The sequence below is a fragment of the Chenopodium quinoa genome, unplaced genomic scaffold, assembly GCF_001683475.1.
Source record: "Chenopodium quinoa cultivar QQ74 unplaced genomic scaffold, ASM168347v1, whole genome shotgun sequence".
Lineage (NCBI taxonomy): Eukaryota > Viridiplantae > Streptophyta > Magnoliopsida > Caryophyllales > Amaranthaceae > Chenopodium > Chenopodium quinoa.
Genome location: NW_018742815.1, coordinates 1187190 through 1214361, shown reverse-complemented (window position 1 = coordinate 1214361; position 27172 = coordinate 1187190). Strand labels below are relative to the sequence as shown.

Below are 27172 nucleotides of genomic sequence, written 5' to 3'. Positions count from 1 at the left end.
AATTAAATACATATGTTTTAATTTGTTGATTTTGTTAGATATTGATTTAGGTTTTTTATTTTATTTTTATTGAAACTTGGTTTGATTTTTATTTTGAATCTTTCGTTGTTCCGATCTTTGTTTTATTTTCAATTTAATAGGGTAAGAAGATAAAGTAGGTATGTTTTAGGAGAATAGAAGAAGTATCATGTAACACAAAGTTTGGGAAGGATTACGACTCCTTCCTACATGAGTTTAGATTATTAGTCAGTTCACATTTACTTAATTTCAGTTCAGTTCAGCTCTAATCAGTTTAGTTCAGTTCAGTTCAGTTCAGTTCAGTTTAGTTTAGTTCAATTCAGTTCAGTTCAGTTCAGTTCAGCTCCCAATTTCCCTCTCTCATAAAATATTTATTTTAGCTCAATTCAATTCAGTTCAGCTCCAATCAGTTCAGTTCAACTCAGTTGAGTTCAACTCAGTTCAGTAAATGTGAACAGACCCATACATATTAATATTAAGTATGTAGTAGATCGATGAATCCATTGAACTTGATTGAATCTAGAAAATTCATGATATTTTAGCTTTAATTTCAAAGGGTCATGTTTGTATATGACATAATAAGTAATGAATCCCTTTTAAAAAGATCGCAACTAATTTTAAGAAAATGCATGTATTTGTTATTTGAAAATGCTAGATCATATATATATATATACATATGCTCGATCATATGTTATATAATTAAGTACAACCATATATTAAATTTATCCACAAACAATTTAATACTTTTATAATTTTATTAACATTTATTTTTAATACAAAATATATTGGTAATTGATTAGGCTAGTATTATACATTGATATTATAAAAAATGATAAACAATATTGTGTTAATAATATTTTTTTATCAAAATTACAAAAATTAACAATAACTATTAATTACTAAGCTAAATGGATGCATATTAATTACTTAAAAGTATAATTATTGTAGTATAGTGATTATATAGTATATATATATATATATAATTAAAATATTTTTAATTGTATAATACATATTCATTGCGCTGTATGAATTAATTGATGATGAAAAATAATTGAAACTCTACTTTAAGTATATAAATGAAATTATTGTGATTCAAGTTATAACGTTAATAACATTTATGACTCGTGTACTCGTCATTTTTATAAACTGCCAGACAAGTCCTATGACGTGTGCATATAATAAAAAGGTAAGTAATCAATCCTTAATGTGCATAAATCATTTTAATCTATGTTGTATAAATAAAATCAGCATATTAACTAATAAAATCGAAGCATATCACAAAAATTGTGATTGATACATTATTTCAACATGTGTAATATATATAATTCATTGTATTAGAGAACCATGCTATGTGAACATGCCTTCTCTTCATTATTAAGTCATTTTTTTCATTTTTATAAGGAAATTAAAATTATTTAGGTGCATGTATTAGAATTATATTTTTTCAAAACAAATCTTGAATTAAGTCCTATATATATAGAGTGTAGGTCCCTTGATAAAACATAAGTGGAGTAATCTTTCTGGTTGAAAAATACTACTTCATTCCTAGAGATTAATTTTGTAAGTATTCTTCTTATTATTTGATTTCAAGGATCAAATTTCTGATTTACAAAATTAGTCCTAATTTAAGCTACTCATGTTGCATTGTTTATGATTTAGCACATTTTTTCATGTTAAATGGTTCATTATAATCCTCTAATTCCTTTTTTTTTATTTTTTTATTTTTTTATCTTGCTTTTCCTCATGTTTTCCCCTTCTTTTATTAATAAAATATTATTTTCTTAACATGCAGGGTTTTCATATATTCTTACATCAATCGTTGATTGTTTGAACTTGTAAGTTTATTCCTAAGCCCAAGTCTTTACCTTATTACATAATTGATGTAAATTTGCTTAAACCATTCTAGCTATAATCCATGTAATCTCTGTTTGTTATTAGGTGGCTTAGTGGTTATTGGATGGTGGCAATGTTTGATATATAAAATGATAAATTATGGATATTTTAAAATCAAATCTTGACTAATTTTTATTTTTTTTATTTTTTTTAAGTAAAATTTGTTAAGTTTTTGTGTTTTGTTTCTTGGCCCTCAAAAGGATTAGGACACCCATCAATTGGTAAAGAATTTTCCTCTCCATTCTTTTAATTAGATGGGGAGATTGACTCCTTGGTGAATAGGTCCAACACCTAACCAAATTAAAATCGGTTGATTCGGGCGACTAAAATTATTTATCCATCTATTTCTCTTATAAATAATTGTGATTAAATGTGTCTCTTATTTGAAAAAATAAATAAATCTAATTTCAATTCAAATTGAATAAAATCTAATCAGGTTAATTTTCTTTCAAATTAAATTCACTTGGGTTGAATTTTTCTTTAATTTTAAATAAAAAAAAAAAAGATTTTTCAAATCGGATTGAGATGGCTAAAAAAGTGAATAAAGCAAGTTTTTAATTTTGGTTTTTTTTTTATTATTTTTTTTATTTTTATATAACATACCCTTGTTATTTTAATTGTTAGCCACCATGCCCTTGTTATTTTAATTGTTAGCCAACTATTAACTTTTAAAATTATGTTTTCAAGACATACAATATTCGTGGTAATTTTAAGGCTAATTTTGTTGATTAAATGATTCTCACACTTTTTTTTTTTTTTTTTTATTTTTTTTTTTTATTTTTATTATTTTTTTTTTTAATCACGAGTCAAAAATAAAAGCTCAAAAAATGACAGTTTACTTTAATTTGGAATTTTGATTAAATTAAAAATCAACATATCAATAATAGTTTCATTATTACAGTAATGTTGCACTTGATAAAATGCATGCACAACACACGAGTATAACCACTTCATAAAATCATGCCACATTCTCACACAACACATGTCCACCCACATAATTAAAGAAAAGATATTGAAATTAAACATGACTAGTATGTAATTCGTACATTATATATATAAACACTATCATTTTAAGGCTAATTTTGTTGATTAGATAATTTTTATACTTTTTTTGAATCACTGGCCAATAATAAAAGCTCAAAAAATGACAGATTTTCTTTAATTTCGAATTTTGGATTAAATTAAAAAATTAACCGGATTGAATTTGGTGAATAAGTCCATTCAAATTGGATTCAACATATCAATAATAACTTCATTATTAAAGTAACAATGCACTTAATAAAACATACTCACAACACACGAGCATAAGTGCATTAGTGCATAACCCCCTTCATAAAATCATGCCACATTATCACTTGACACCTGTCCACTCAACTAATAAAAGAAAAAGATATTAAACATAAATATGACTAATAATTATGTATATATTCCATAATAATCCTCAGTGTAAAAAAAAAAAAAAAAAGAATCCCTTTTAGTCAACAACATATTTCAAAGCTAACTCATTCAAATGGTCCACGCCTAAATTAATCCTACATTCAATTATAATACAACTTAAATTATTCGGACTCAAAATATAAACCAAATCAAACCACCCTATTTATTCAATTAACTACGGAGTATTAATAAAACAAAATATGCTGTCATTAAGGGACATATGTCAATTTTTTATTGAAATTTTCACGCTTAAATTATTTTTGACATCATTTTCCCCCTATATTTTCTCATCCTAAGGGCCTGTTTGGCGGTAGCTTTTGAGGTAGCTGTTAGCTTTTGAGGTAGCTGTTAGCTTTTGAACTTAATCCAAACACTACCTATAAAAATTTTAATGTTTGGTGAAGTAGTGATTTAAGTAGCTGTTAGAGTTGGAGGTAGCTTTTAGGTAGCTGTTAATAAAAGCTAGAAAAGATAGCGTTGAAAAAAAAAAACTAGCGTTCAACCTATTTTTTAGGTTTTATTATCTTTCTTATTATTTTATTTTTTTTTAAAAAAAAACAAAAGTTTTATGTTTTTTTTTATACAGTGTATTGTTTTCCAGTCAACCACAATATCAGGTTTTCTATCATATTTTTGTACATGATTATTTTTTTATATAATGTTATATTTTCCTAGCTATGTAAACTCTCTACTCCATCTTCTTTCAAAATCATAATTAAATTTATACTTTCATTTGTTATTTGAGAATCAAAAGGAGGAAAAAAAAGTATACAAGTTTCTTTGATTTGTTAAGGTATGTCATACTACTACTACCACTAATAATAATAATTATTACTATTATAATAATAATACTACTACTACTAATAATAATAATAATTTCAACAGCTAGTTTTGCCAAACATTCATATTATGAACAACTACCTTGACAGCTGACAGCTCACAGCTACCTATTGACAGCTCATATCTATCTCTACAGCTAACAGCTGCTCAAAAGCTAACAGCCAACAGCTACAACTACCTTTGCCAAACAGACCCTAAATTTTGAGACTAAATTAAAAAATACTCTGTACTTTTTGAAAATTAATTTATAAATAAGATTATGATTATACTTTTCTTGAGTAACAAAATGACAATTATTTTAGACAAATAAATAACTATTTAATTCGTACAACAAACAAGACTAAACTACTTAACACAACAATAACACCTAAATTCATAATAACCTAACTAAATAAATTCAACACTCACTTAATAAATCGACTTTAAACAATCTAACTAAAATGTACATCAATATCAAACAATCCAATTACCTCCCGTAAAAAGTAAATCAAATCAAACGACCTGATTAACCATAGTTAGTAGGAAGCGGTTTCAAGTTTCTTAGAAGGCAAAAGTGGAATGAAAGAGAGAAGTGGGGTCAGGTGGGGGCGGGAGAATAACCTTAGAATCGGTAATATTTTTTATTTTTGTAGGATCATTTAGATACATTGTATTAGACCATACTATTATCATTTTATAGCAAAACATTTAGGGGGGTTCTTTCATAATGTATCTGATCATTTCATATTTTTTTTCTCTCTTACCAACCCATATAAATCTTGTTTCAATTTAATGATTTCATTTCATATTCACATATTTTTTTCATCAACCATTTTTTTCCCTATAAACTTCTTTCTATAGGGTTCTTCTTTTCACCTTGATTGATCAATTTGTTAATCTTTGTAATGTGCTTTGGATTTGCTGTTAATCTTGTTCAGCTCTTCTGGGTTTTGTTTATAATTTCTGGGTTTCTCTTCAATTTTGATTCTTTTGTAGATTTTCAACTTCAATTTCAGTCATGCCGACTCTTGTTAACTACAGTGGTATGTTCTCTCATCTTGTTCTTGATTAATTAGTTGTTTTTATTTTTTTGATTAGACTAGTTAATTTCTTATTTTGGAATTTCAATTGGGTTTTTGTTTAATTTGTCTGAATGTGATCAAACTTAGTGAATTTTGAGAAAATATGATTATAACATGTCTAAATGTAGTACAATAAGTCTTTATTTTCTAAATATGAAATTATTGTATGAATTTTGATTAATTGATCAAGGTAGATTGCATAAGGCCCAAATGCCTATTTAAATTAAATGGTATTTATAATTGCGGAAAATGAAATGTGGTATAGGATTAAAGTTTTTAATTAGCTTAGATCATGATCATAACTGATGATTTAATTTCAATTGGGGTTTTTGAAATTTGGATGAAATATTACTTAACCATAGATTAAGTAAACCCGGAAAACTTTTCTTGCTTCATGATTAATTGGAATTTTGTAGCTTTTTAAGGTAGGATGAAATTCATATGAAATGAGAAGGATAACAATTTTCAGCATAATGTCTATGTTTTTGTGATTTGCTGTTGCTTATGTATGCTATTCATGTCCATTTTTCAGGGAAAGATGAACTACGCAATGAGAGTGCATTCTGTGCTAACTCAATGGTCAATGTGGATGTGTTTGGTTCTGCTTGCAAACGTGCACGCATCAGTGCCCCGTTTGTACTCTGGGATCAAGAATCTGAGCAAGCGACGAGATCATCCATCAATGTTCTTCCCGACGAATGCCTCTTTGAGATCTTCAGGCGAATGGCTGGCAAAGAGAGAAGCATCTCTGCTTGTGTCTCCAAGCAATGGCTTACTCTTTTGAGCAGAATCCGCAGGGCTGAAATATGCAACAATGACACTGCTATGGTGTCTGAGGACAAAGAGGTGGATGGCTGTCTTACGAGGTCTGTGGAAGGGAAGAAAGCTACAGATACTCGACTTGCTGCTATTGCAGTTGGAACTGCTGCTCGAGGTGGACTTGGGAAGCTTTCTATTCGGGGAAGCAACTCTACTCACGGTGTCACAAATGCCGGTCTCTTAGCTATAGCTCGTGGGTGTCCATCTTTAAAATCTTTGTCCCTGTGGAATGTTTCCTCTATTGGTGATGAAGGCCTTTCTGAGGTCGCGAAGGAATGCCATATGTTGGAAAAGCTTGACTTCAGCCAGTGCCCTTCTATTACCAACAAGGGTTTAATTGCTATTGCTGAAAATTGCCCGAATTTGACAACCTTGTCAATCGAATCATGTCCTAGAATAGGCAATGACAGCATGCAAGCAATTGCTCAGGGCTGCCCCAAACTGGAATCAATCTCCATCAAGGACTGCCCTTTAGTTGGGGATCAAGGTCTTGCAAGTTTGTTTTCATCAAACTCATCAATTGTGTCCAAAGTGAAGCTTCAGAACCTAAACATCTCTGATTTCTCTCTTGTTGTCATTGGCCACTATGGGAAGTCCATCACCAGCCTTACTTTGAGCAACCTCAAGAACGTGACCGAAAGAGGGTTTTCAGTGATGGGTAATGCCCAAGGTTTGAAGGCTTTGGTGTCCTTGTCAATTTCTTCGTGTTTTGGAGTGACAGATTTCAGTATCGAAGCCATTGGCAAGGGCTGCTCCGCCCTCAAACAGATTTACCTCCGCAATGGCTGCTTCATGTCAGACAATGGTATATTGGCGTTCTCAAAATCAGCCGAAGCTCTAGAGAGCATGCATTTGGAAGGTTGCAATAGGATTACTCTACCTGGTTTGGTTGCCGCCCTCTCCAGTTGCAGCTTTAAGTTCAGGTCACTTTCCCTTGTCAAGTGCATGGGTCTTAAGGATGTGTCCTTCCAAGGTTCCCTCCTCCTATACCCTTGCATATCCCTTCGATGTCTTTCCATCAAAAACTGCCCTGCCTTTGGTAGTGCTGGCTTGAGTATTTTGGGTAAGATGTGTCCAAGCCTAAGGCAGGTAGACTTGAGTGGCCTCTATGGGATGTCAGATGAGGGTATTATCTCGCTTCTTGAGAGCTCTGTGGCGGGGCTAGCTAAGTTGAACCTCAGTGGCTGCATAAACCTGTCCGATGAATCTGTTCTTGCTGTTGCTAGACTCCATGGTGAGACCATCAAAGAGCTCAATCTTGATGGGTGCAGGAAGATTTCTGATATGAGCTTAGTGGTCATTTCTGATAGCTGCCCATTGCTTAATGATCTCGATGTCTCAAACTCTGCAGTAACAGATTCAGGCATTGCTGCTTTATCATGCTCAGAGCAACTAAACCTACAAATTCTTTCCATATCAGGCTGTTCTAGGATATCAAACAAGAGCTTACCGTACCTTATCCAGTTAGGAAAAAGCCTGGTTGGTTTGAACCTCCAACACTGCAATTCACTTAGCAGCAGTGGTGTTGATATGCTCATGGGTAATCTGTGGAAATGTGATATTCTTTGCTGAATATCACCGCCATCTTTAGTTTTTCTGCTCGTGATAAGTTGCTTGACAGTTACATCAGTTCAGGTTCATTTGTTTTCCAGGGGTATCTTTTGGCAAAAATTGCATTACCCTGGTCATTTTTGCGGGATGAAGCAGCCCGTTTAGATTTTGTCTCCTGCAGATGGGAGACCCTCCTTTTTACGCACCATTGATACCCTTTTGAGTGTATACCTGCCTGATGATGTTAAGCTTCTTAGTCATGGGTAAAGTCGAGTTTTCAAGCAGCCGCGGACAGGAATATCTTTCTGCTAGAGTCGCCGTTCATATGTTTTGGAGTCTTTGGCTTCCCCTAGTTAGTAGTTGCTGTTGGTGATAATAGGAAGAGTCTTGGTCATAGACTTTGGTGATGGCAACGAGTTTGAAAGCTCATTTTGCCATTGACAACCTATTCAAGGTTGTTTTTTCGGTACAAGGTCTTAGTTTTGTATGGCTCTTCCTATTTAGTTTGATCTGTAGTTGGCAACTATTTTAGTTTAAAACTTTATTTTCATTACAAAAAAAACCTTGAAAAATACCAAAAAAATCAAAAAAATAATAAAAAAAAAATAAAAAATTGGAGCTTTCTGCTTCATTTTTGCCTCTTGTTCCCTATATAAATCCTTATGTACAAGCCTATGGCTTACACATTTATACATCCTAATTTCTAATGCAAAGTAAGGATAGCTCTAATAGTTAGAGCTTCCCTCCCGGTTTCAAAGAATCCTGGATCGATTCTCATCTTCCGCCTTTATAGCTCTTTATAAAAATATACTTCCTCCGTCAAATGTGAATTGCAACAAAGGGGTATTATTTATCTAATGCAAAGTGTTTGGCCTTTGCATAGCGCCTCATCTCCTAACCCAAATAAGATTTGGGCCCTTACCTTTGGTTCCAGCCCAAGGCAAAGTATTTGGGCTTCTTGTTATTTCCTACACAAATAAGATTTCACCCCTTATTATATTAACCTTAAAAATTGGAACTTGGAAGTGATGTACTAATAATATCATTACCAATGCTTTAACCTTAAAATTGTCATTAATAGATTGTTGCACTATAGGCCTGTAGTTGCTTTGAGTTTGTGATTTCCAAACCATATCATAAAGACTAGAGCTAGAGTCTTATCATCAAATATAGCAATGCACGACATTATACATAGTTTTACATAATGTTGTTCGATCTACTCTTCTAACGAATTATATATACGACATTCTAAATGCTAAATACCTACAATTTCGGCTTTCTTAGTACATAAGAGATCTAATTTACAAAAACTTAACTCTTTGTTTTGACATGAATCAGATTCTATAACCTTAACTAACAAGCTTTATGTTTGTACATTCATCAAGGCTAATAGTTAGTCAAATAAACAAAATACTGTATGTTTTTCTGCGATTTGAACATAATATACTACAACATAATATACTACAATTATTGTGGACAAAGAAAAAATTCTTTTGATAGATGTAAATTTTCTTTGGTGTATTTTCAGTTGTCATATCACATTATCACACTGTCTAAGTCTTCTTTATTTGTTTTTATAACTTTGTACTGTATTAAACTTTAACCATTCATCACACATTTTATTATTCCTTAGACATGGAGATGTGACATAATATCCCCTCCTTTTGTGGTATTTGTAATGTTATACTCATCTTACACTGTTATTTTTTTGGGTGCTATAGTGATTTACTGTTGTTAGATGCCTTTGGTCCATGACATATATAGATAATTATGTATGGAGTACCGAGTAATTATATTATCTTATATACGCGTTATTATTTTATAATGATCAGAAGATGATCTTACGTTTTTTTTTACAGAAGTGGTTATTGATATGTAACTATTGATTCTATCATTAACCTAATCTATTATGTTCAAAATGAAAAATATGGAGTAAGTAATAGGGATAATGTACCGATTATTATAAAATGTCGTTTAGTGTTTATTAGATACTTACAACGTGACAATTAGTACCTAACAATTAGATGTACTTGTTAACAATGATAGTAGTATGATAACATTTAAATACTCCCTCCATGATGGAGATGCATGGGCGTGGAAGTATGGAACGAGCAAATGTTCTACCATGTTTCAAAGTGTAAGGAAACAAGTCACAAGTGTAGGAATAATAATTTGGTGGAACCTAACTATTGTTTGTGTAAAGATCTTTGTAAAGCTTAAAATGACCTTGCCTCTTGAGTAGACTTTAGTTTGATCTAACACTACATAATCTTGATAGATTTTTCTTTTTTCGATTGATGATGTACTAGGGTAATACAAGTTACATACTAGGGTAATACAAGTTACAAATGAGAAAGGGATTGAACTTGTGACTCATCATACATATCAGTTGTCACTCTTTTCTTTCTCGTTAGTGCATACATACTCTCAATTGATAATAAAAATAGAAATAAAAAGAATAATTTGATAGACTATAAAATATATTCTCAAGCTTCAACCCTTAACTTAAAATTTTGATTGAGTTGGTCCTTTAGTATGTTATCAAACTAAATGTACATAAATATACCACTAGGATAAGCGAGATGTGACATAATTATTCACAAATCTCAACGATTAACCTATCGTCTCTCATTCACAAAATCTTATATATATATACCGATGTACAATATGAATCACAAACTCACAATAATGTGTACATCAAATAATTGGAATACAGGAACTTGGACTCTACAAGGATTAGTCAAAATGTGAATATATTGTGTTTGTTTTTGGATAGTATATGAAATAATTTATGAGAAATGTCTCACACTTTTGTAGCAACAAGTATAAATCTACCGTGTAGTAAATAGTATAGGAGAATTAAAATTGTGAAATTTCATGTGAAAAATCAGAGATGTCCAACCAAAAATTGAAAGGTGGGGAGTGGGAGACAAAGGCATTAGTACCTTCAATTATTGCTAAAGTTTGTGCAGAGGAAGGTCAAGTCATGAGATAGGTGTATGTTGAAGCACAACATGAATTAATTTTCAAACATAAATTCTTGTAAATATCTAACAACATTTAAAAGTGTGTTTTTAAACTTGATTTTGCTTGTTTTTTAGTTCAATTTTACCAAGTAGATTCAGATTGGGAAGGAATAAATGTTTATAAGAAATTTGATTGTATTTAATTATTTAAAAATCCGAAAATACCTTTGTGGTAAAAGGGTACATCCTGTAAATTTTGATTAAATTTTTACACTTACAAGTTATGAATTTGTTTTCCGTTCAAAAAAAAAAAGTTATGAATTTGTTTTCCGTAAAAATTAGACTTCGATAATTAGAGTTCCAAAATATTCAATTTATTCAATAAATTTTGTGTTCTTTTCTAATGTATCAAAGGCTCAAAGCCTCAAAGCATACATAGATTCAAAGAATAACCCTTGCTATAAAATATTGCTTGTGAATTAGTGATGACTATTTATCTTTCAAAGACACTTGGATTCTTTCATCAGAGACAATCAAGAGTCCTCTCATGGTGGTAACAAACCTCTTCAGTAAATACTACACAAAACAAAGGATTGGGCCCACTAACTAACAAAAACATTGGGCTCATTAACTTCCAATCTTTCATGTTGGTCATTTAAAAATTTCACTTGTTTAAGTGTTATAAAAATTCGAACCTTTTTCAAATTTTTAGGTCATTTTCTATCGTAAAAATTGAGGGTACAAAACTATAATTCTTAAAGTGGATGATTACATCAAGCTTATATAGGAAGTATTAGGATGAGCCAATAGCAAAAGATTATAAGCAAATTCTTATGTATGCTTGACTACGTCTAAATATTATGCGTAGATAATCTAATGTGGGATGAAAAGAGCATAATTTCCAAATATTATAGGTAATGAAATGTGAGATATTTATTGACTATATTAGACGTAGGTAGTAAAAACTTGTATCAAACATTCAAATGATTCAAGCCGTACTAACAAACTATAGTAACCCTAATAATACTCGTGCTACATACGGTCTCTAAAACCCCACACCACATGTGGTTGCATGCACATACACCTAGCTTAGTATTGTGTCACAATCATACCATTCCTTACTAAGTCATATAGATAGAGCCACATGGTCGGCATGCTCACCATAAGCATTAGTAAGAATGCACTCGCGTAATCAACAACACCAACAAAAACTTCGTCTCAAGATGATCTGATTTAACTTCAGCTAATATATCATAAAGAATCATCAAATTAAAGGTAAAAAAGATTGGTTAAAGAAAGTAAACGTACAAAAGTGATAAAATAAGATGAAAGTGAAAGAAAACGAGTGAAACATAGTGCCGTGAAAAAGAAACATTTGAGTACAGTGTTGTTATAGTGTGCACCTCTAAAAACCAGAAAACATACATACTGAAGTATTATATTATATGCTATCTACTTTTCAGTATTATTTACATGAAGCAAAAAAGAATAAAAGAACAGCACTTTATTATATTAACCTTCAGTTTTATACAAGTGAACCTCTCAATTTTACCTTCCTCTATTTTTCTTACAAGAATTAGAGTATATAGATTGATATAAATGGTTACTACAAACTATAAATCATTCAGGCTACAAATGGCTGCTCTCATTTTGGCTTGCGTTATTTCTTTCTCTTCTCTTCCTTCCATTTCAGGTAACAACTCAAATCCGATCTCATGTAATTATATGCTCCGTATTACTTCCTTCGTTTTTTTTATTTGACATTTTTTGTTGTTTCACTTTTATTTTTTGACTCATAATTACAATATTATTGTCATTGAGTAGTAAGGTTCAATTATCTTTCTTTTTTTTTTTATTTTTTTTTATTGATGCTTTAGTAATTTTTATTAACAACATTTTTTTTGAGGAAATCCTTGATAATAACCTTTAGTATGTGTTTTTTTGATTAACCAAGGATTACTTAACTTGGAACATTTTAAATTATTCTTTATAAACATCTTGGATAGTAATAAATTATATTGATTCCTAATTTTGTACCTCTTAAGTTCTTTTATTATAGCTAAAACACAATTATTTCTACCATTTTTTTTTTAAAAAAATTAAATTATTTTGATAAGTTTTTGTTTAACATGATTAAAAGTTGTTATTCACAAACATCATTGCTACTTTATATTGGATTATATATATTGTTGTATGATAATTTTTACTCACAACTTTATAATATAAACACTTTTACATAATCACATGGTTTATTAGAAGACGTAAAATAATTTTATTAATTACTTACATTTTTTATTTTGGATTAAAATATAGGAATATCAGTGAGCAAAAAAAACGGTGCTGGGATCTCGACCACCAAGGTGTACAAATAGGTGCATGAATTGCAGGCCTTGCATGGCTGTTCTTGTAATTCCTCCACGCCGAGTATCATCCCAACAAGATGAGAACTATTATCTTGTGTCTTGGAAATGTAGGTGTAAGAATAAGCTTTTTCAGCCGTGATTAGTCGATATGTTTATTCGATGTTGTAATTTAAACTAGTAATGTGACAACTGTATTTGAACAGAGATTATATATGTATCGACTTTAGGAATTAATTTATAGAGATTTTGCATAGAGGTTGGCAATAGGAGGTTGATTTATTGATGAATGATGATACCATAATTATTTAAGTGTACTACATGTATATCAAATTATGATGTCCATTTTTTGGGTCTCAAGTCATTAATGCATTGATTTTGGTATGTATGTCCTTTGTTTTGCTTCTGGAATTGGCGAAAAAAACAAAGAAAACTTAATGAGTCAAAAGCCTTGGAATGACATTCATATTATAACTGAATTTGTCATGCATTCATGTTATAATTGAAGTAGACTTGTCTGTATCAATGTTAAGTCTACTCAAGATGAGCTAGTACTCTTTGGTCTCTAATAATTCTCGCTATTTTGACGGTAACTATCTCAGAAAGAGTCAAAACAAGAAGTTTTGTTTTAGAGATAGAGAGAGTACAACTATACAAGAGTACCACTTGATTAACTAATCTACGTAATATATTCCGCGCTATATTGTGTGTTACATGCATATAAACCATCAGGCTACATCCTAAAAGGCTAAAATATTTCTGCGATCAAATAAGCAACGATGTTACAAAAAGATACTAACAAGAGTAACAACAATTAGGCCCTGTTCTCTTCACTTTAAAAATTTAATATTAAGTAAAAATAATTTCAGTTCAGTAAAAATAATTTGAGTTCAGTAAAAATAAGTTCAGTTCAGTAAAATTCAGTTTTTTTAAAGAAGAATTATAATAGAAAATCAGTATAAATAATTTAAGTTCAGTAAAAATAATTTCAGTTCAGTAAAATTAAGTTCAGTTCAGTAAAAATAAGTTCAATTCAGTAAAAATAATTTCAGTTCAGCAAAATTAAGGTGAATCAAACAGGGCCTTATAAGGATAATCCAAAGTAATTTATAAAAACTTAAAAGCAATTGTCTGCTCAGATTTTCAGCCGTGGATAATTCTATAGAACAATAGCATTACATCAACCTGAATGCCTCGTGACACATATTTTGATGTTTTTGCTACATATATGAATGGATTTGCGTTCTAGTTTTATTAAGAAACAATTGAAGACAACTAAATACAGTTCTTAAGAAAGTTGCCTCCAAGATTTAGAATGCGCTGTAGACGTAGATACTCAGTAAAAATGCATCAGTACATAACCCAGCGCAATCCAGAACAGGATACTGATACAAATGAGAGATTGAACAATTTTTACAAGGTTGGTCTAGACATACAGAAGCTATAAACATAGATACGTTGCACAAACTCACGATCTTTGACAGATTTCATTTGGCTCGTTGACGACAACTTCCTTTAAGGCTTCGAGTAACTTCTTCGATGAAACTTATTTTCAACGCTTTGGGAACCATCTTTTATTATTCCTGTAATGTAATATACATAAATTAGATAAGGTAAACTCTTTTAATCATTGCCTGCTCATATAATATCCTCCATCCTATGGTAGTAAACTAGTACCAAATCAGAAAGATATGGTTTTAAGTAGACTGGAATGTGTCATACCATCATTTGGTTTCCATATGATGTGATCCAGTTTAGCACAAAAGAACTTGTAGAACTGCAGACCAAGAACATAAAAGGACATCTTAGAAATTTGCAAGGTCATGTAGTAAATGAGATTATTCAAAAAACTCGCACGCCCATTAAAATCCAGCCATATTTCCTTCATTCATAACCATTTTTTTTTTTTTAATTTTCTTTTTCTGGAAAAGGTAAGAAAATTAAACATTAGCTACATAACTATGAAGTCAAAAAAAGCAGCATATACTTTGGTGCCAATGTATGCAGCATTGCAGTCTTACCCACAGCTATTCCAAACTAGAAAAGAGGTTAGGAGCTAACCTTGTGGTATTCAAGAGTGTCACCAGCGGCTCTCCGAACATCAACCATGAAAAGTGAGGGAGCAACTTCATAGACCTGAAATAAGGACAAAGAGAGATTTGAAATACTATTAGGATTTCAAGGGGCATAGCTCAAGTGTTCAACACCAATTTTTATTTTTAATTTTTTTTTTTAAAAAAAATAAAATAAAATTGAACTACCTCTATCACTACAGAAAACTGTCCTGCCTTATTAGCCGATATTCCTTCAAGTCTTGTCTACAGAAACCAACAAAAGGAAAAGGTTAGGGCTCAAATAGTTCAAGTTATAATCTAACAGTAGTCTAAACCACACCAAGATGGCTAGATGCCTAGATCACAGAAAGAAACAAAGACAGAGAACCATTAAGCTAATTGGCCTTAGAAATTCAATATAAATAAGGTAGAATATAAATAGCACAAGACACACGTGCCCAATTTGCTGAAGGAAATTTCCCATGGGACTTAGATCGAGTTGATTAATTTGCTTAAAAGGAGAAGCACTCCAATCCTTACCAGACAGCTGAAGCAACACTCCAATTCAGCATAGAATGTTTGCAAGTGGCATATATATCAAACTGTTACCAAGCTTACATTAACCGACAAGAAAATCTATACTAGAAAGATGAAAAGGAGAATACATTGAAGGACATGAAGTGCTCAAAGGGGGTGATTGGTGTTCAGCGGATTGAGCCAAATTCAGCGGATGCCTCGAATTAGAGGGTTGACCAAGTTAATCAGCTAATGTGGGTGTTTGGTAACTGGAAGATAGAGAAGGCTGATTGTATGAAATAAGCTAATTTTGAAAACGTTGGGTTTAGCAACGTTTTGGAAGAGCTGATTGAAATCTAGACCCAATTTTACAACATTGCCCATTTGATCAGAGATAAATAACCATCTAAATTCAATTGAAAAACTCCATGAATAAAGCATGAATGAAGTAAAAATCTGATTTGCAAAAAAAAAAAAAAAAAAAAAAAAAAAAAAAAAAAAAAAAAAGAAACAAATAAAATTAGCTAATGTCTACAGTAATAAAATTAGAATAAAGAGAAATTAAAAGAGAAAAGGAGGAATACTTGAAATTTTAAGATTTATGAGGAAAAATAATACTCCGTATTAAATTACTCAGCACCATGATTTTGTTGCATTTTCATTTTTAATAAAAAAAAAAAAAAGAGAAAGGAGGAAGAAGATGGCTGAGGTGTGCGGTTTGAAGGGTTTTTTTTTCACTTTTTTTACTCTCTTTGTAAAATAAAATTCATCTAATGGGCTTTATTTATTGCATCAAAAAAATGGGTTTTATTATTTAGGAGGGTTGGGTTCAATGTTTTGACATGTATGGATTAGGTGGCACTTGATTAATACTTCATAGTATTTACCATAATAATAATAATAATAATAATAATAATAATAATAATAATAATAATAATAATAATAATAATAATAATAATAATAATAATAATAATAATAATAATAATAATAATAATAATAATACTCTGTAATAAAAATAAATAAATAATAATAATAATAATAATAAATAAATAAATAAATAAAAAAAAAAAAACTATTATCCTAAATTGTAGCAATAAATAATTTAGTCATTGCAAAAACAAACTGTTGTATATTTAAACATTCTTAAGAAAGATTAATATTCAATAAGAGTATTAGTAAAATTTAATTATAATAATTAACACATTAGACTATTAATAATGTACATAATTATACCAAAAAAAAAAAAATTAGTACATTTTAGTTCCATAACATTAAATTATGCCTATGTCTATATTGGTAATTTTACATACCCAAAAAGCTATAAGTTAATAATTTTTTACCAAACACATTTATACAATCAGTTTATACAATCAGCGAGTCAAATCAGTTAATAAAATCAGCTAGTCAAATCAGCTAACATAATCAGCTTAATTTATAAGCTATCAGCTTTTCACCAAACAAGGCCAAAATATGAGAACCTAAAAAAAGCTAAAAGATCAAACTTCAATGTGGAAACCTTTTATAAGACACTCCACATAAGTAGAGTTCAATTTTAAATTATTCCACAACCTTTTCTAGGAAAATCTTTGGAAATTGATTTTGTATCTTTCCTTGTATGACAGATTAATTGAAGACTCGTGCATCAAAGTTTCTGAAGATGGCAATCAGCCTCCTTATTGCTGAAAAATGCCAAATCAACCTGTTGAGAATGCTACTCAGCCACGGGAACATGCAAGAATTCATCTCCCTGCAGCCCCTTTATTATAATGTGCAGGATTCTCAGTCCAAGGGTGCCTTTTGAAGGTCCTTGAATCTGCCATGAAATGGACACATCCTTATTTTCTCAGACGATTTATCTTAAGGGGAAACTCCACTTCCCCTTATCCCTGCTTCCACTCATCCTTAATACATCCAACAATAGGTCCCCGTCTTCAATATCTAGAAACATATAATCCCTTAGAAAGAACTTACACCCTCATCAAGGTTACCACTCATTTGAGCATTATTCACCTAGTCATCAGCAGAAATGCCTCAGAGACTCCAACAACAGAAGTTGAGTATCCTTAGTAAAATGTTGCCTCGTATCCTAACCACAACAAGCCACATCCTCACACGGGGCGAGAGCATATTAGGAATAAGTATCCCCAGAATCAGAAATTCTGTTGTCAAACTAGTTAATCTGATGGAAAAGAGCTGAGAGGCCTGACCCTTAACAAACTTTACAAAAAAGAAATGACATGAAAACTAAGAAACTAAAAGTTGTGGATTAATTGACAATTGTCTGAAAAAAGGCTTTATAAATATTCCATTTTTAAAATTAAAAAAATAGTTATAATAAGCTTTCCAGCTACTATACATATCAGAAAGGATGACCAAATTTTCAAAAGAATAAACATGTTTCAATAGTAAAGTTCTAGGCTATTCCCTATCTATCTAGAATAGAGTCACCAATGACACTATCATTAGGCTTATTAAATCTCAAAAAATGACTTCAATACCGTATTCAAGAACAATGGTATACACGGTAAAGCAAAAGAACAAAAAACTGAGCATACAAGCTGCATAGCATGATCCCAATTTAAATGGAGAGCACATCAAGATTAACGCAGGAAATTAAGAGGCACACCTTGTAGTTACGTGTATGGACCTTGAGACCCATTGATTCAGCAACAGTTTCAATTGTCGAAATGATGGCCTTTGGAGATTCTTTCGAAACAAAGCGAGTTTGCCTCTTCACATAATCCTTAAAAAAACAAGAGTAAAATGTCCAAGAAGTAAGCAAACTAAGGACCAACTTTTAAGCGGGCACTAAGCAGTTACCTATTACCATGACATGGAATTAGCTCCAGCAGTGTATAGTAACACAATGTACTAAAAGCCAGCAGTATAATAGATAAAACTAAAATAAAAACAAATGTGCATCATTGCTACCAACTGCATCTTTAAATAACAGTCAATATATAGTTAAGTTTTAGATGCTATACCTGGCGTCTGTCGAATAAGGCTGAAAGATTCAGACCTTGAGACAAGGTAATCATCTCAAATGCATTCATTATCATGGGGCCTCTCTCCAGGTGCCTAGTTTGCTCAGTTACAAAATGGTCCTGCAGATTAATGCCCAAGAAAACTTATTGTAAGTTACAGAATCAAGCTAACCACAAAGAAAAAATAAACTGCAACATCATAACTACAGCAGAAAAGCGGTAACAAGCATTGATCAGCTTATAACAGCTTAAGCATACGGGGCAGACATGAGGCATACGCTTCATCAAAGGGATAAATAAAGCATTTTGTCGAGGAAGACAACAGACATATGCACTGTTATAGTTCCTCTGTACACTTTGATCTTATACCATTCACATACTCTACTTTCTCTGTTTTTGGTGATTTATACTTAAGGAAAAATAGTCATGTAAGATCCTGTTAGATTTTAAAAGTATGTTTTTGAAATACATAGTTTTAATGTTTTTTACCTATCGATAATTAAAGATATTAATGTTGAAAATATGCACTAGAAAACGTGAAAAGAGAAGTGTTTCATCCAAAATACTGAAGTCTTAGGAAATTAAATGGAAACAAGGAGATCAGGGGCAAGATTATGACCTCAATGTCATCAAAAGCAGCACGAATATCATCCAAGTTAACTTCTTCTTCCACACCTTGTCGAGCAGGAATGTAATTCATCGGAAACCATGGCTCATTTCTAATTTCTTCTATTGAAATACGCTGTATCATCAAAGAAACAGAATAAGATGAAGTAGCAAGGCAAGTTTATTGGCCCAACTTATTTCGAGCTTCAAAATCAGACATCAGCTCACTCATAGTATTTATTTTTTATATCATAATTTAACCTTATCATAGTTAAATAATTGAAATTTATTGGAAAAAATATTGTTATTTACTCGTAGAAAATTAAGGACTTGAAAAGTATTATATATTATTATATTATTATATCTTATACTTCGTACATCAACAAATACAACATAATAAATTTGATTTGTAGTCTAAATGAAATATTAATATATTAGATGTAGGAATTAAAGTTTTCAATAAAAAAATAAAAAAAAATAATAATAATAATAATAATAATAATAATCTCTCTTCTAAAAGTAAAAATATATGTACAATAGAATTTAAAATACTCCATAATAAACAATTTTCTTTCAACTACCATTTTCTCCTTAAATTAGCTGGGCTCAGCAATGGATGACATGGTAAGCAATTAAGCATGGGGGATGGGGCACTTGTATGCTGAGAACAATTAAAATTTAAAAGATGTTTCAATTTTTATTCTATAAATTGATTATGAACACAATAGTGGTCCAGGCAGTGTAACAAGATAAAAGAGAGATCTAATTTTGATCACTAGATGGTGATATACACTTACAGTGTTAGGATTAGGGTCAAGCATTTTTTCAATCAATGATTTTGCACCTAGTGAGAACCAGAATGGGCACGTAAATGTGGCAGAATTTATCTGCAAGTACACCAGGGAAATAATAAGATATATATGACTAATTTATTAAAGGAAAAAACTGTCAATCCAAACAATAATCGTTCATAGTAACAGCATAGTCCAATAGATTTGAATTATAAATGTGCTAATCAATGTCATAAGAGAAAGATATGCATAACAGAAGTCATACAGATATACAGTAGGACCTCTCAATGTTCAGAGTCAATTATAGAGGCAGTGTATGCAGACTAGAATGAGCATCTAGTCACCAAATATATGGAAGTCCAAGTGGTCAAGGATCTCATTCTCCTCCACGTCAGTCCAGCTAATTCAATCTGCTGCTTCACTAAAACTAGTTTAATCCCATTTTTCTATATTTAAAGCCAAACCGATAAAGCTTGCCTGGTGAAGAGAGCATTAGTCTTCGGAAAAGGCTAATTTTGGCCCTGTTTGGTAGTTAGCTTATTGGGGGTATATTAGCTTATTTGACTAACTTTAGCTGATTGACTAGTCAAACAAGCTAATACAAGTGTTTGGTACTAAGCTTATTGAAAGAGCTTATTCCACTAAATAAGCTCTTTTTGAAAAAGCTCATTTTAGGAGCTTTTTCAATTAGCTTATTCATTAATTATTGTGAAATTACACTTATAACCTCATTTAATTTAAAATCCTATCTAAACTACCTACCCCACAATCAGCTTATTGGTCATTTCACATACTCAATCACCTTTAAGCTATCAGCTATTTACCAAACACTTTTATATAATCAGTTAATACAATAAGTTAGTCAAATCAGTTAATAAAATCAGCTAGTCAAAATCAGCTAACTCAATCAGCTTCAGCTTTCAGCTTTCTCCCAAACAAGGCCTTTATGTTGTAAAAATCGTAACTGACATCAAATTGAAGGAACAAGGGAAGTTTTAGGCACTTGAAACCCTACAACAGCCTAATAGGAAAAATATTTATGATGCACTAACCGGCACAGATTGTTCTTGACTATTGCAGCTGTTACAAATTGACGGTATATTGGTATCAGTGAAGGCAATCAAAAGGTCAAGAAAATTAAATCAGAGAAAGACACAAGAATTCAACTAGGAAAATTCCTCTAAGAATAATACCTATGAAAAAGATCAAGTTATTTCCTTCTAATCAATGAACAACATTTCAAATGATCAATCAAATGTCTACAAAGATTATCGCTCAAGAGACTTCTCAAAATGTCAAGCATAAACCCTCTGAAACCCCCTTAACAGCTATTTTTATGAAGAACAAGGAGCAGAATTCCTAAGATTCTTGCACTAATACCCAGACCCCTGTATGACCGGGGAAAGTCCAGAAATGAAGCAGGGAGTCTAACTCGATAAAGCCATAAAGCCCCTGGACAAGCTGTAGAGCTCCACATATCCGAGGAGCATGCCACAAACCATGCAGTATCTCCAGTCGACAAGCCCTCGTACAGACCCCTTCAAACCCCCCCCCCCCCGTCGGACCATCGTTCCAGCCAAAATTCAACCTTTTGCCGCCCTTTGTCCTAAAACACATCATATCCATCTATGTTGTCAACAATTATAACAGCAGCCTTTTATATAACCCGCGTTATTCTGATCTAGAACAATAGCAGAAACCTTCAGTTTAACATTAATAGTGAAAGTCAACCGGGATAGAAGACAAAAACAGGGGAATGCTTCACTATAGTCTTCAGGTTCATGAAAATTTCAATACGATCACTAAAGGAATTGGGATCAGCAAAACAGTTAGAAAACTTCGACTTCTGGAAGCATAAACTCAAGCCAAAAGCAGCTTCTAAAAAGACTAAGTCAACCATACCATAATTCTGAAGGTTGGATAAAGATACTGAGTCAACCAGGGCAACATATGACCTCATATAGGATTACTTTAGTAAAAAATAAAAATAAATAATAAAATAAATATATAAAAACCTTAATACAAGCACAGTTACCGTGACAGACAAAATATTCCAGGGATAAGAAATAACACTGTTAAAAGCATCAACTCCATAATGTTTAAAGTGAAGTTCTAGATTAGCAAACCAATACAAACTGATCACCTTTTTGTACAAGGAGGGAAGGTCCGTTTCTTCGAAAGGGAGATACCCAGCTAGAAGGACATAAAGGACAACTCCACAAGACCAAATATCTGCAGCAGCACCATCATATCCTTGGCCGTTCAGAACCTATGATTTATGTAGAAAATGACCACGATAACAGACAAATGAATCATCAAATTGTTTATGATATTGTCTTGCAAGCATAAACTGGAAAGCTAGCCTTTTACAGGAGAATATTTCAAAAGCTTCATTTTAATGGTTCAAAAAGAAGCGATAGTAGTAGTAGCATCAGGATTCATGCAATTACTTTATATTTAGTCATGGCTAAACAATCCTCCATACATAACTGTCATCTTAGTAACTACAACACAAATAACACAAATAAGTAGTATATTTAGGCTCTTAAGGTAAAATATGTATGCCAGAAATAACACAAATATTCAGTATACTTAGGCTGTTACGGTAAATTCTAGATTCAATACCTTAATATCAGTGTAAAAGTACTCAATGGTTAAACATATTTAACAAATATATTTAATAATTCCATTCCATTACCAAATTAATTTCCTCAATTGACATTTAGGCATATTTTTAGCCCTCCTAAAGTTGTACGAGTTAATGCAAATGCAAACAAATCAACTGTAATATCTCCAGGAGACAATGATCACCATTACTGCTTGATTTTTGTTCAAAAATTATATGATTAATTGGAAATTGTCAAGCAAGTAAGCCTTGATGAACTTCCTGTGCAGAATGTCCACTGCATTCTGAAGTGATTTTAAACAGTCAAGTCATTACTTGGTTGTTAATGTTTACAACTGGGGTGGGGACTGGGGAGTTCTAATATGACTGCACTTCATATTAAGTTTGAAAAATGCTGAATGGATCCTTGTTTGTGCCAAGAATTTCAAGGAGGAAGGTCATTCATCATTTAAAAGAGGAAGGTATGACCAGTCAACTTATTGAGTTTCTCTGAATAGAATCAAAATAGAGGAAGGTATCATCACACATCATTACAAAATTCTGCCAAATCTAGCTGCTTGTTCTCAACACCAAGAGGGAACCAATGCAACTCATCACTAGGATAGTGGGACACCATTTTGATTTACCTATAGCCCAAAAGTATTCAGTTTGAAATGAATCACAACTGTGCAAGATGCTTGGGCCAAGAAGAGATATCCTACTACTATTATATATTTAGTTTAGGACATGGATAATACAAACAGAATGGAACAACTGACTCCCCTTATGTTGGGATAACTCTTTTAGTCATCGTTGATCATTAAAACTGAATTTCAGTGACGTACAAGTATTAAACATGGTGCCAAAAGAGAAAATAGTATGAGCAGGAGAAGGACACAATAATTACAATGGTAACAGATGCATTACCTCAGGTGCAACATAATTAGGAGTGCCACATGTGGTATGAAGAAGATTAACTCCCTGATGTGTAACACAATTATTAGTAAAAGCTTCAAGGCAGATAAAAATTATTCAAGGCAGATAAACTTGATGATGCTTACTTTTTGTGGTAAGGCACTGAGCCCAAAATCAGAAACCTTTAAATTTTCACGTGCATCAAGGAGAAGGTTTTCTGGCTAGATATTGCAGGGTTTGGATTGAAAAAAAAAAAAAAAGGATCAAAATATGCAGTTGTAGAAATACTTTTAAGGATATGAACAATAAAAGATATCACCATAGATCTAGGGAAAACAGCAGAAAAAGTTCTTTGAAGATATATATTAATCAATGTAAAGCAATAACATGCATATACCTTCAAATCTCGGTGGTAAACACCCTTCTTATGACAATGAGAGACTGCATCGACAAGCTGTTGAAAGTATTTCCTAGATTCCATTTCAGACAACTTGCCTTTGTGAACCTATAAGCTTAATACAAAGGGCAACAAATAATAACAGCAAACTAATTAGTCAGAATTGATACACAATGATGAAGCTACTGTGAGGTGAACAACATAATTAGGTGGGAATTTCTCTAGAATTCTTCACCAAAAAGTCATCCACGGAATTTAAATGGGTTAATCTTTCAAAGTTTTAGCAATGGCAGAGTCTTACAATTTTATCAAATAGCTCCCCACCAGGCACAAACTCCAAAATTATGTATATTTTTGTCTTGCTAGCTAAAACCTTCAAATGTGGAAAGAACATCAGTAGAGCATGAACAAGAGAATCCCTTAAAAGTCCTAACCATATAAGATTTTAGCTAAATGAGCACATACCTCATGTAATCTGACAATGAAAGGATGTCGAACAATCTTCATTATGGATATCTCACGTCTAATCTGCAAAATAATAAAAGATATTTGAAATCCAGCAGATTGAGACACCAACTACGTGGCTGATCCTAGAGTACAAAGCCCAAATAATTTCAACATAAAGTTCTAAGACAGGAGATGAGCAACTCCACTCAGCAACTAGATAGCTGTTTAACTGATGGGAAAAAATTAAAAACAAAAGAAAAAGGAGACATCATATACTTGATGTCCACAAGCCATAACCAGAACAGTACTTAAAGGATTCGGCCAGCCAATGAAAGTTTAAGGTAAAATCAATTATGCTCCTCCCACTCACATAGCTAACAAACAAGAGCTTACTTCATATTGCGAAATCTTCTCTCAGGTTGCTCCCCAAAGTATTCTAGACACTCTTTAAAAGCTTTTTGGTAACCTCGACAAATTTTATTCGCATTCTTTGCCAGCATTGTATAAACCTTCAAATAGTTTACAAGCTGAAAAAAGAGTGATTCTGATAGCATAGGTCAATTTTCCCAACTAACATATAGCCTCAAGAGCCAAGAGCACTAGACACTAATTAACCATTTGGTAAGCGGTAGTAAATGACATTACCAGATAATACATTTGCATGTCAGAGGAATCTGCGTTAATATCCATGGTAATGAAACTTTACTCTCGATATATATTATCCTATCTAAATCATCTCTCACATTCATCACCACTTGAAGATGTGGGGCATTAAGTAGGAATGGAAAGTTATGGAGAAATACATAAACTTGCACATGGAACTGCATTGCCATAAACATTGGAAAATTACTCTCCCATATACTCACTACAATTCCTGTCTTTATTACCATCTACCAAACCGGCCCGTAAAAGAAATTCACTATAAACACACTGTCACACTACATTTCATCTAGGCCATCAAATTCCCAACTTCCCTTGTGGATTGAACTTGAAAGGTCCTTGGGTCACATCAATATCGCCCCGGGTCCTAATCAATGGATGAATCGTCTAGGCCGGTTTGGGTCATACTCAAGTCTAGAGTCACATGACACAACACGGTCAACATTCATTAATATTATTCGGGTCGTGCCAGGCCAATTTCAATACGAGTCAGTTTTATCATGTCTACAAGTAACAAATTAACAATAACAAAAATAAAGAAGCAATACCAAAATATAGGAAATTACTAATTTTTCGTAGTAATAGGCTAGTAGCAGTTGAATAGCTAAAATTGAACAAAAAAAGGAGGAAGATTAAAACCTGATCAACCATCCTATGCTTAAGAATGGTAGTTTTAGCCAAAATTTTGACAGCAACACTTTCTCCAGTTTCTGAATTGATCGCAAACTTAACCTTAGCAAAGTTCCCTTCTCCAACCGTCTTTCCCAATTCATACTTCCCTACTCTCCTCGTCGTCGCCATTTTCTCTCTACTCTATCTCACCTCATCACCATCAAAAACTACGAACAATTCGACCCAAATTTGCGAAGTTCCAGGTGATCGGAACCCTAATTTTTCACAATTGAAAAAGAAATTAAATGAATTATAGGATTAATTGGAGTCAACTACTCAACAAATAAGCAATTTGTTGATGAACAAAGGAGAATTTCTATTGGAAATTCGCCGGGAAATGAAGGGAGTGAAGATTGAAGAGAGAGAAAATAAATGGTGAGAGATTGAGAGATCGGAGTTTTTGTGAATGGAGCGATGAACTCCGACCAAATAGCTGATGGTCTATCAGAGGAGACAACTGGGTTAACAGCAAAGCATCCTCCATTTTAATTCTTCCGGGTTTTTAGATGAAAAACAGTAGCCGTACTTTGACACGTTAACAACCTCTCTTACGCATTTGGGTATACAAAATGTAAGAGTTTTTTTGGTCCGTTATTTGCGGGTCAGACACTTTGAAAGGGAGTGAAAAGAGTAAGAGATCCTCATTCTCAAAGTGACTCTAGTGGTGATTGAACCTTCAACCTTAAGGTTGGAAGGTAACAAAATGTACAAGTATTATGTGAGTATTTTGTGTATTTCAAGGTATGTAGTCTATAGAGAGTTACAAGTATACCAACAAAATATTGACTCACTTTTACCTCGGATTCTAGAGGTTTGGAGTTGTAGATAAGTGTATTTGTAACTTATAAATATTTGGTCAATACGAATTTACAAGGAGTTAAACATTATGGAGTAGCGTACTACGAAATATAATTTTAGACTCAATCTTCTTATAATTTACAACAATACTTCGTACTAATTTGTTTTTAAAGAGAATATAATTATATCGATGGTAAACCATATAATGTTGGAATTGGTGTTATAATATAATCTTTTTAATATAAGTTGATGACATGAAATGAGAAACAATTAGGAGAAATTAATGACACGTAGACTTCTTTTTTATTAATATATACTCAGTTGTATAAATAGATAAGAAAATGGGTCAAACTTTTCATAATTCTTTCGTGTTATTCCTTATAACTTTGTCATCGATTTTTTTAATATGTACGATTATTTTGTTAAGTACATTGCACGTAACAATTAGAAATCTGCAATAGTCTACATATTTGTAATTCGTGTGCATCAAAATGAAAGGTAATCTTTTCTGCTACGCATTTTGTATCATCCATTAAACATGCTAGCTTAGTTTGCATTATTTATTTCATTAAATTAATAGGCAACTCTATATTATCATTATCAATTGAAGATAGGAACACAAATGACAAATCTCACCGTCTTTTGCTTAACAATGACCCTTCGTCAACGGTACTGTGCATTCCTTGCAATTACGTTGTAATAAGTTGTATAACTTACTTTAAATTAAGAAAATGACGGCATTTTGTCATAAATTAATACTACAACCTAAGATAGGAAATATT

At 32.0% G+C, this 27172-nt stretch overlaps 2 protein-coding genes and 1 long non-coding RNA gene across 4 annotated transcripts; 2 read left to right on the top strand and 1 right to left on the bottom strand.

The window, feature by feature from the left end:
- Nucleotides 1-4736: 4736 nt before the first annotated feature.
- Nucleotides 4737-8250, top strand: LOC110725630 (EIN3-binding F-box protein 1-like). The gene is made up of 2 exons (XM_021905103.1): nucleotides 4737-5210; nucleotides 5782-8250. The coding sequence occupies exons 1-2, from the start codon at nucleotides 5186-5188 to the stop codon at nucleotides 7638-7640; spliced, it is 1884 nt and encodes a 627-aa protein (XP_021760795.1). The 5' UTR covers nucleotides 4737-5185; the 3' UTR covers nucleotides 7641-8250.
- Nucleotides 8251-11925: 3675 nt separating this feature from the next.
- LOC110725454 lies at nucleotides 11926-13333 on the top strand. The gene is made up of 2 exons (XR_002512162.1): nucleotides 11926-12278; nucleotides 12899-13333. It is a non-coding gene; the product is annotated as an uncharacterized LOC110725454 (long non-coding RNA).
- A 752-nt stretch (nucleotides 13334-14085) lies between these two features.
- On the bottom strand, nucleotides 14086-26109 carry LOC110725629 (CBL-interacting serine/threonine-protein kinase 24-like). Of its 2 annotated transcripts, XM_021905101.1 has the most exons (15): nucleotides 25560-26108; nucleotides 24279-24341; nucleotides 24115-24186; nucleotides 23814-23921; nucleotides 23563-23637; nucleotides 23429-23482; nucleotides 22040-22165; nucleotides 19903-19992; nucleotides 19119-19241; nucleotides 18500-18619; nucleotides 18142-18258; nucleotides 15207-15263; nucleotides 15007-15081; nucleotides 14668-14722; nucleotides 14086-14528 (listed from the first exon to the last, which is right to left on the bottom strand). In XM_021905101.1, exons 1-15 carry the CDS (start codon nucleotides 25719-25721, stop codon nucleotides 14461-14463), a joined length of 1365 nt encoding a protein of 454 aa, XP_021760793.1. In that variant the 5' UTR covers nucleotides 25722-26108; the 3' UTR covers nucleotides 14086-14460. The 2 variants fall into 2 exon arrangements, with proteins under 2 accessions (XP_021760793.1, XP_021760794.1); XM_021905102.1 differs by lacking the exon at nucleotides 23563-23637 and having other exon boundaries at nucleotides 25560-26109.
- Nucleotides 26110-27172: the final 1063 nt, after the last annotated feature.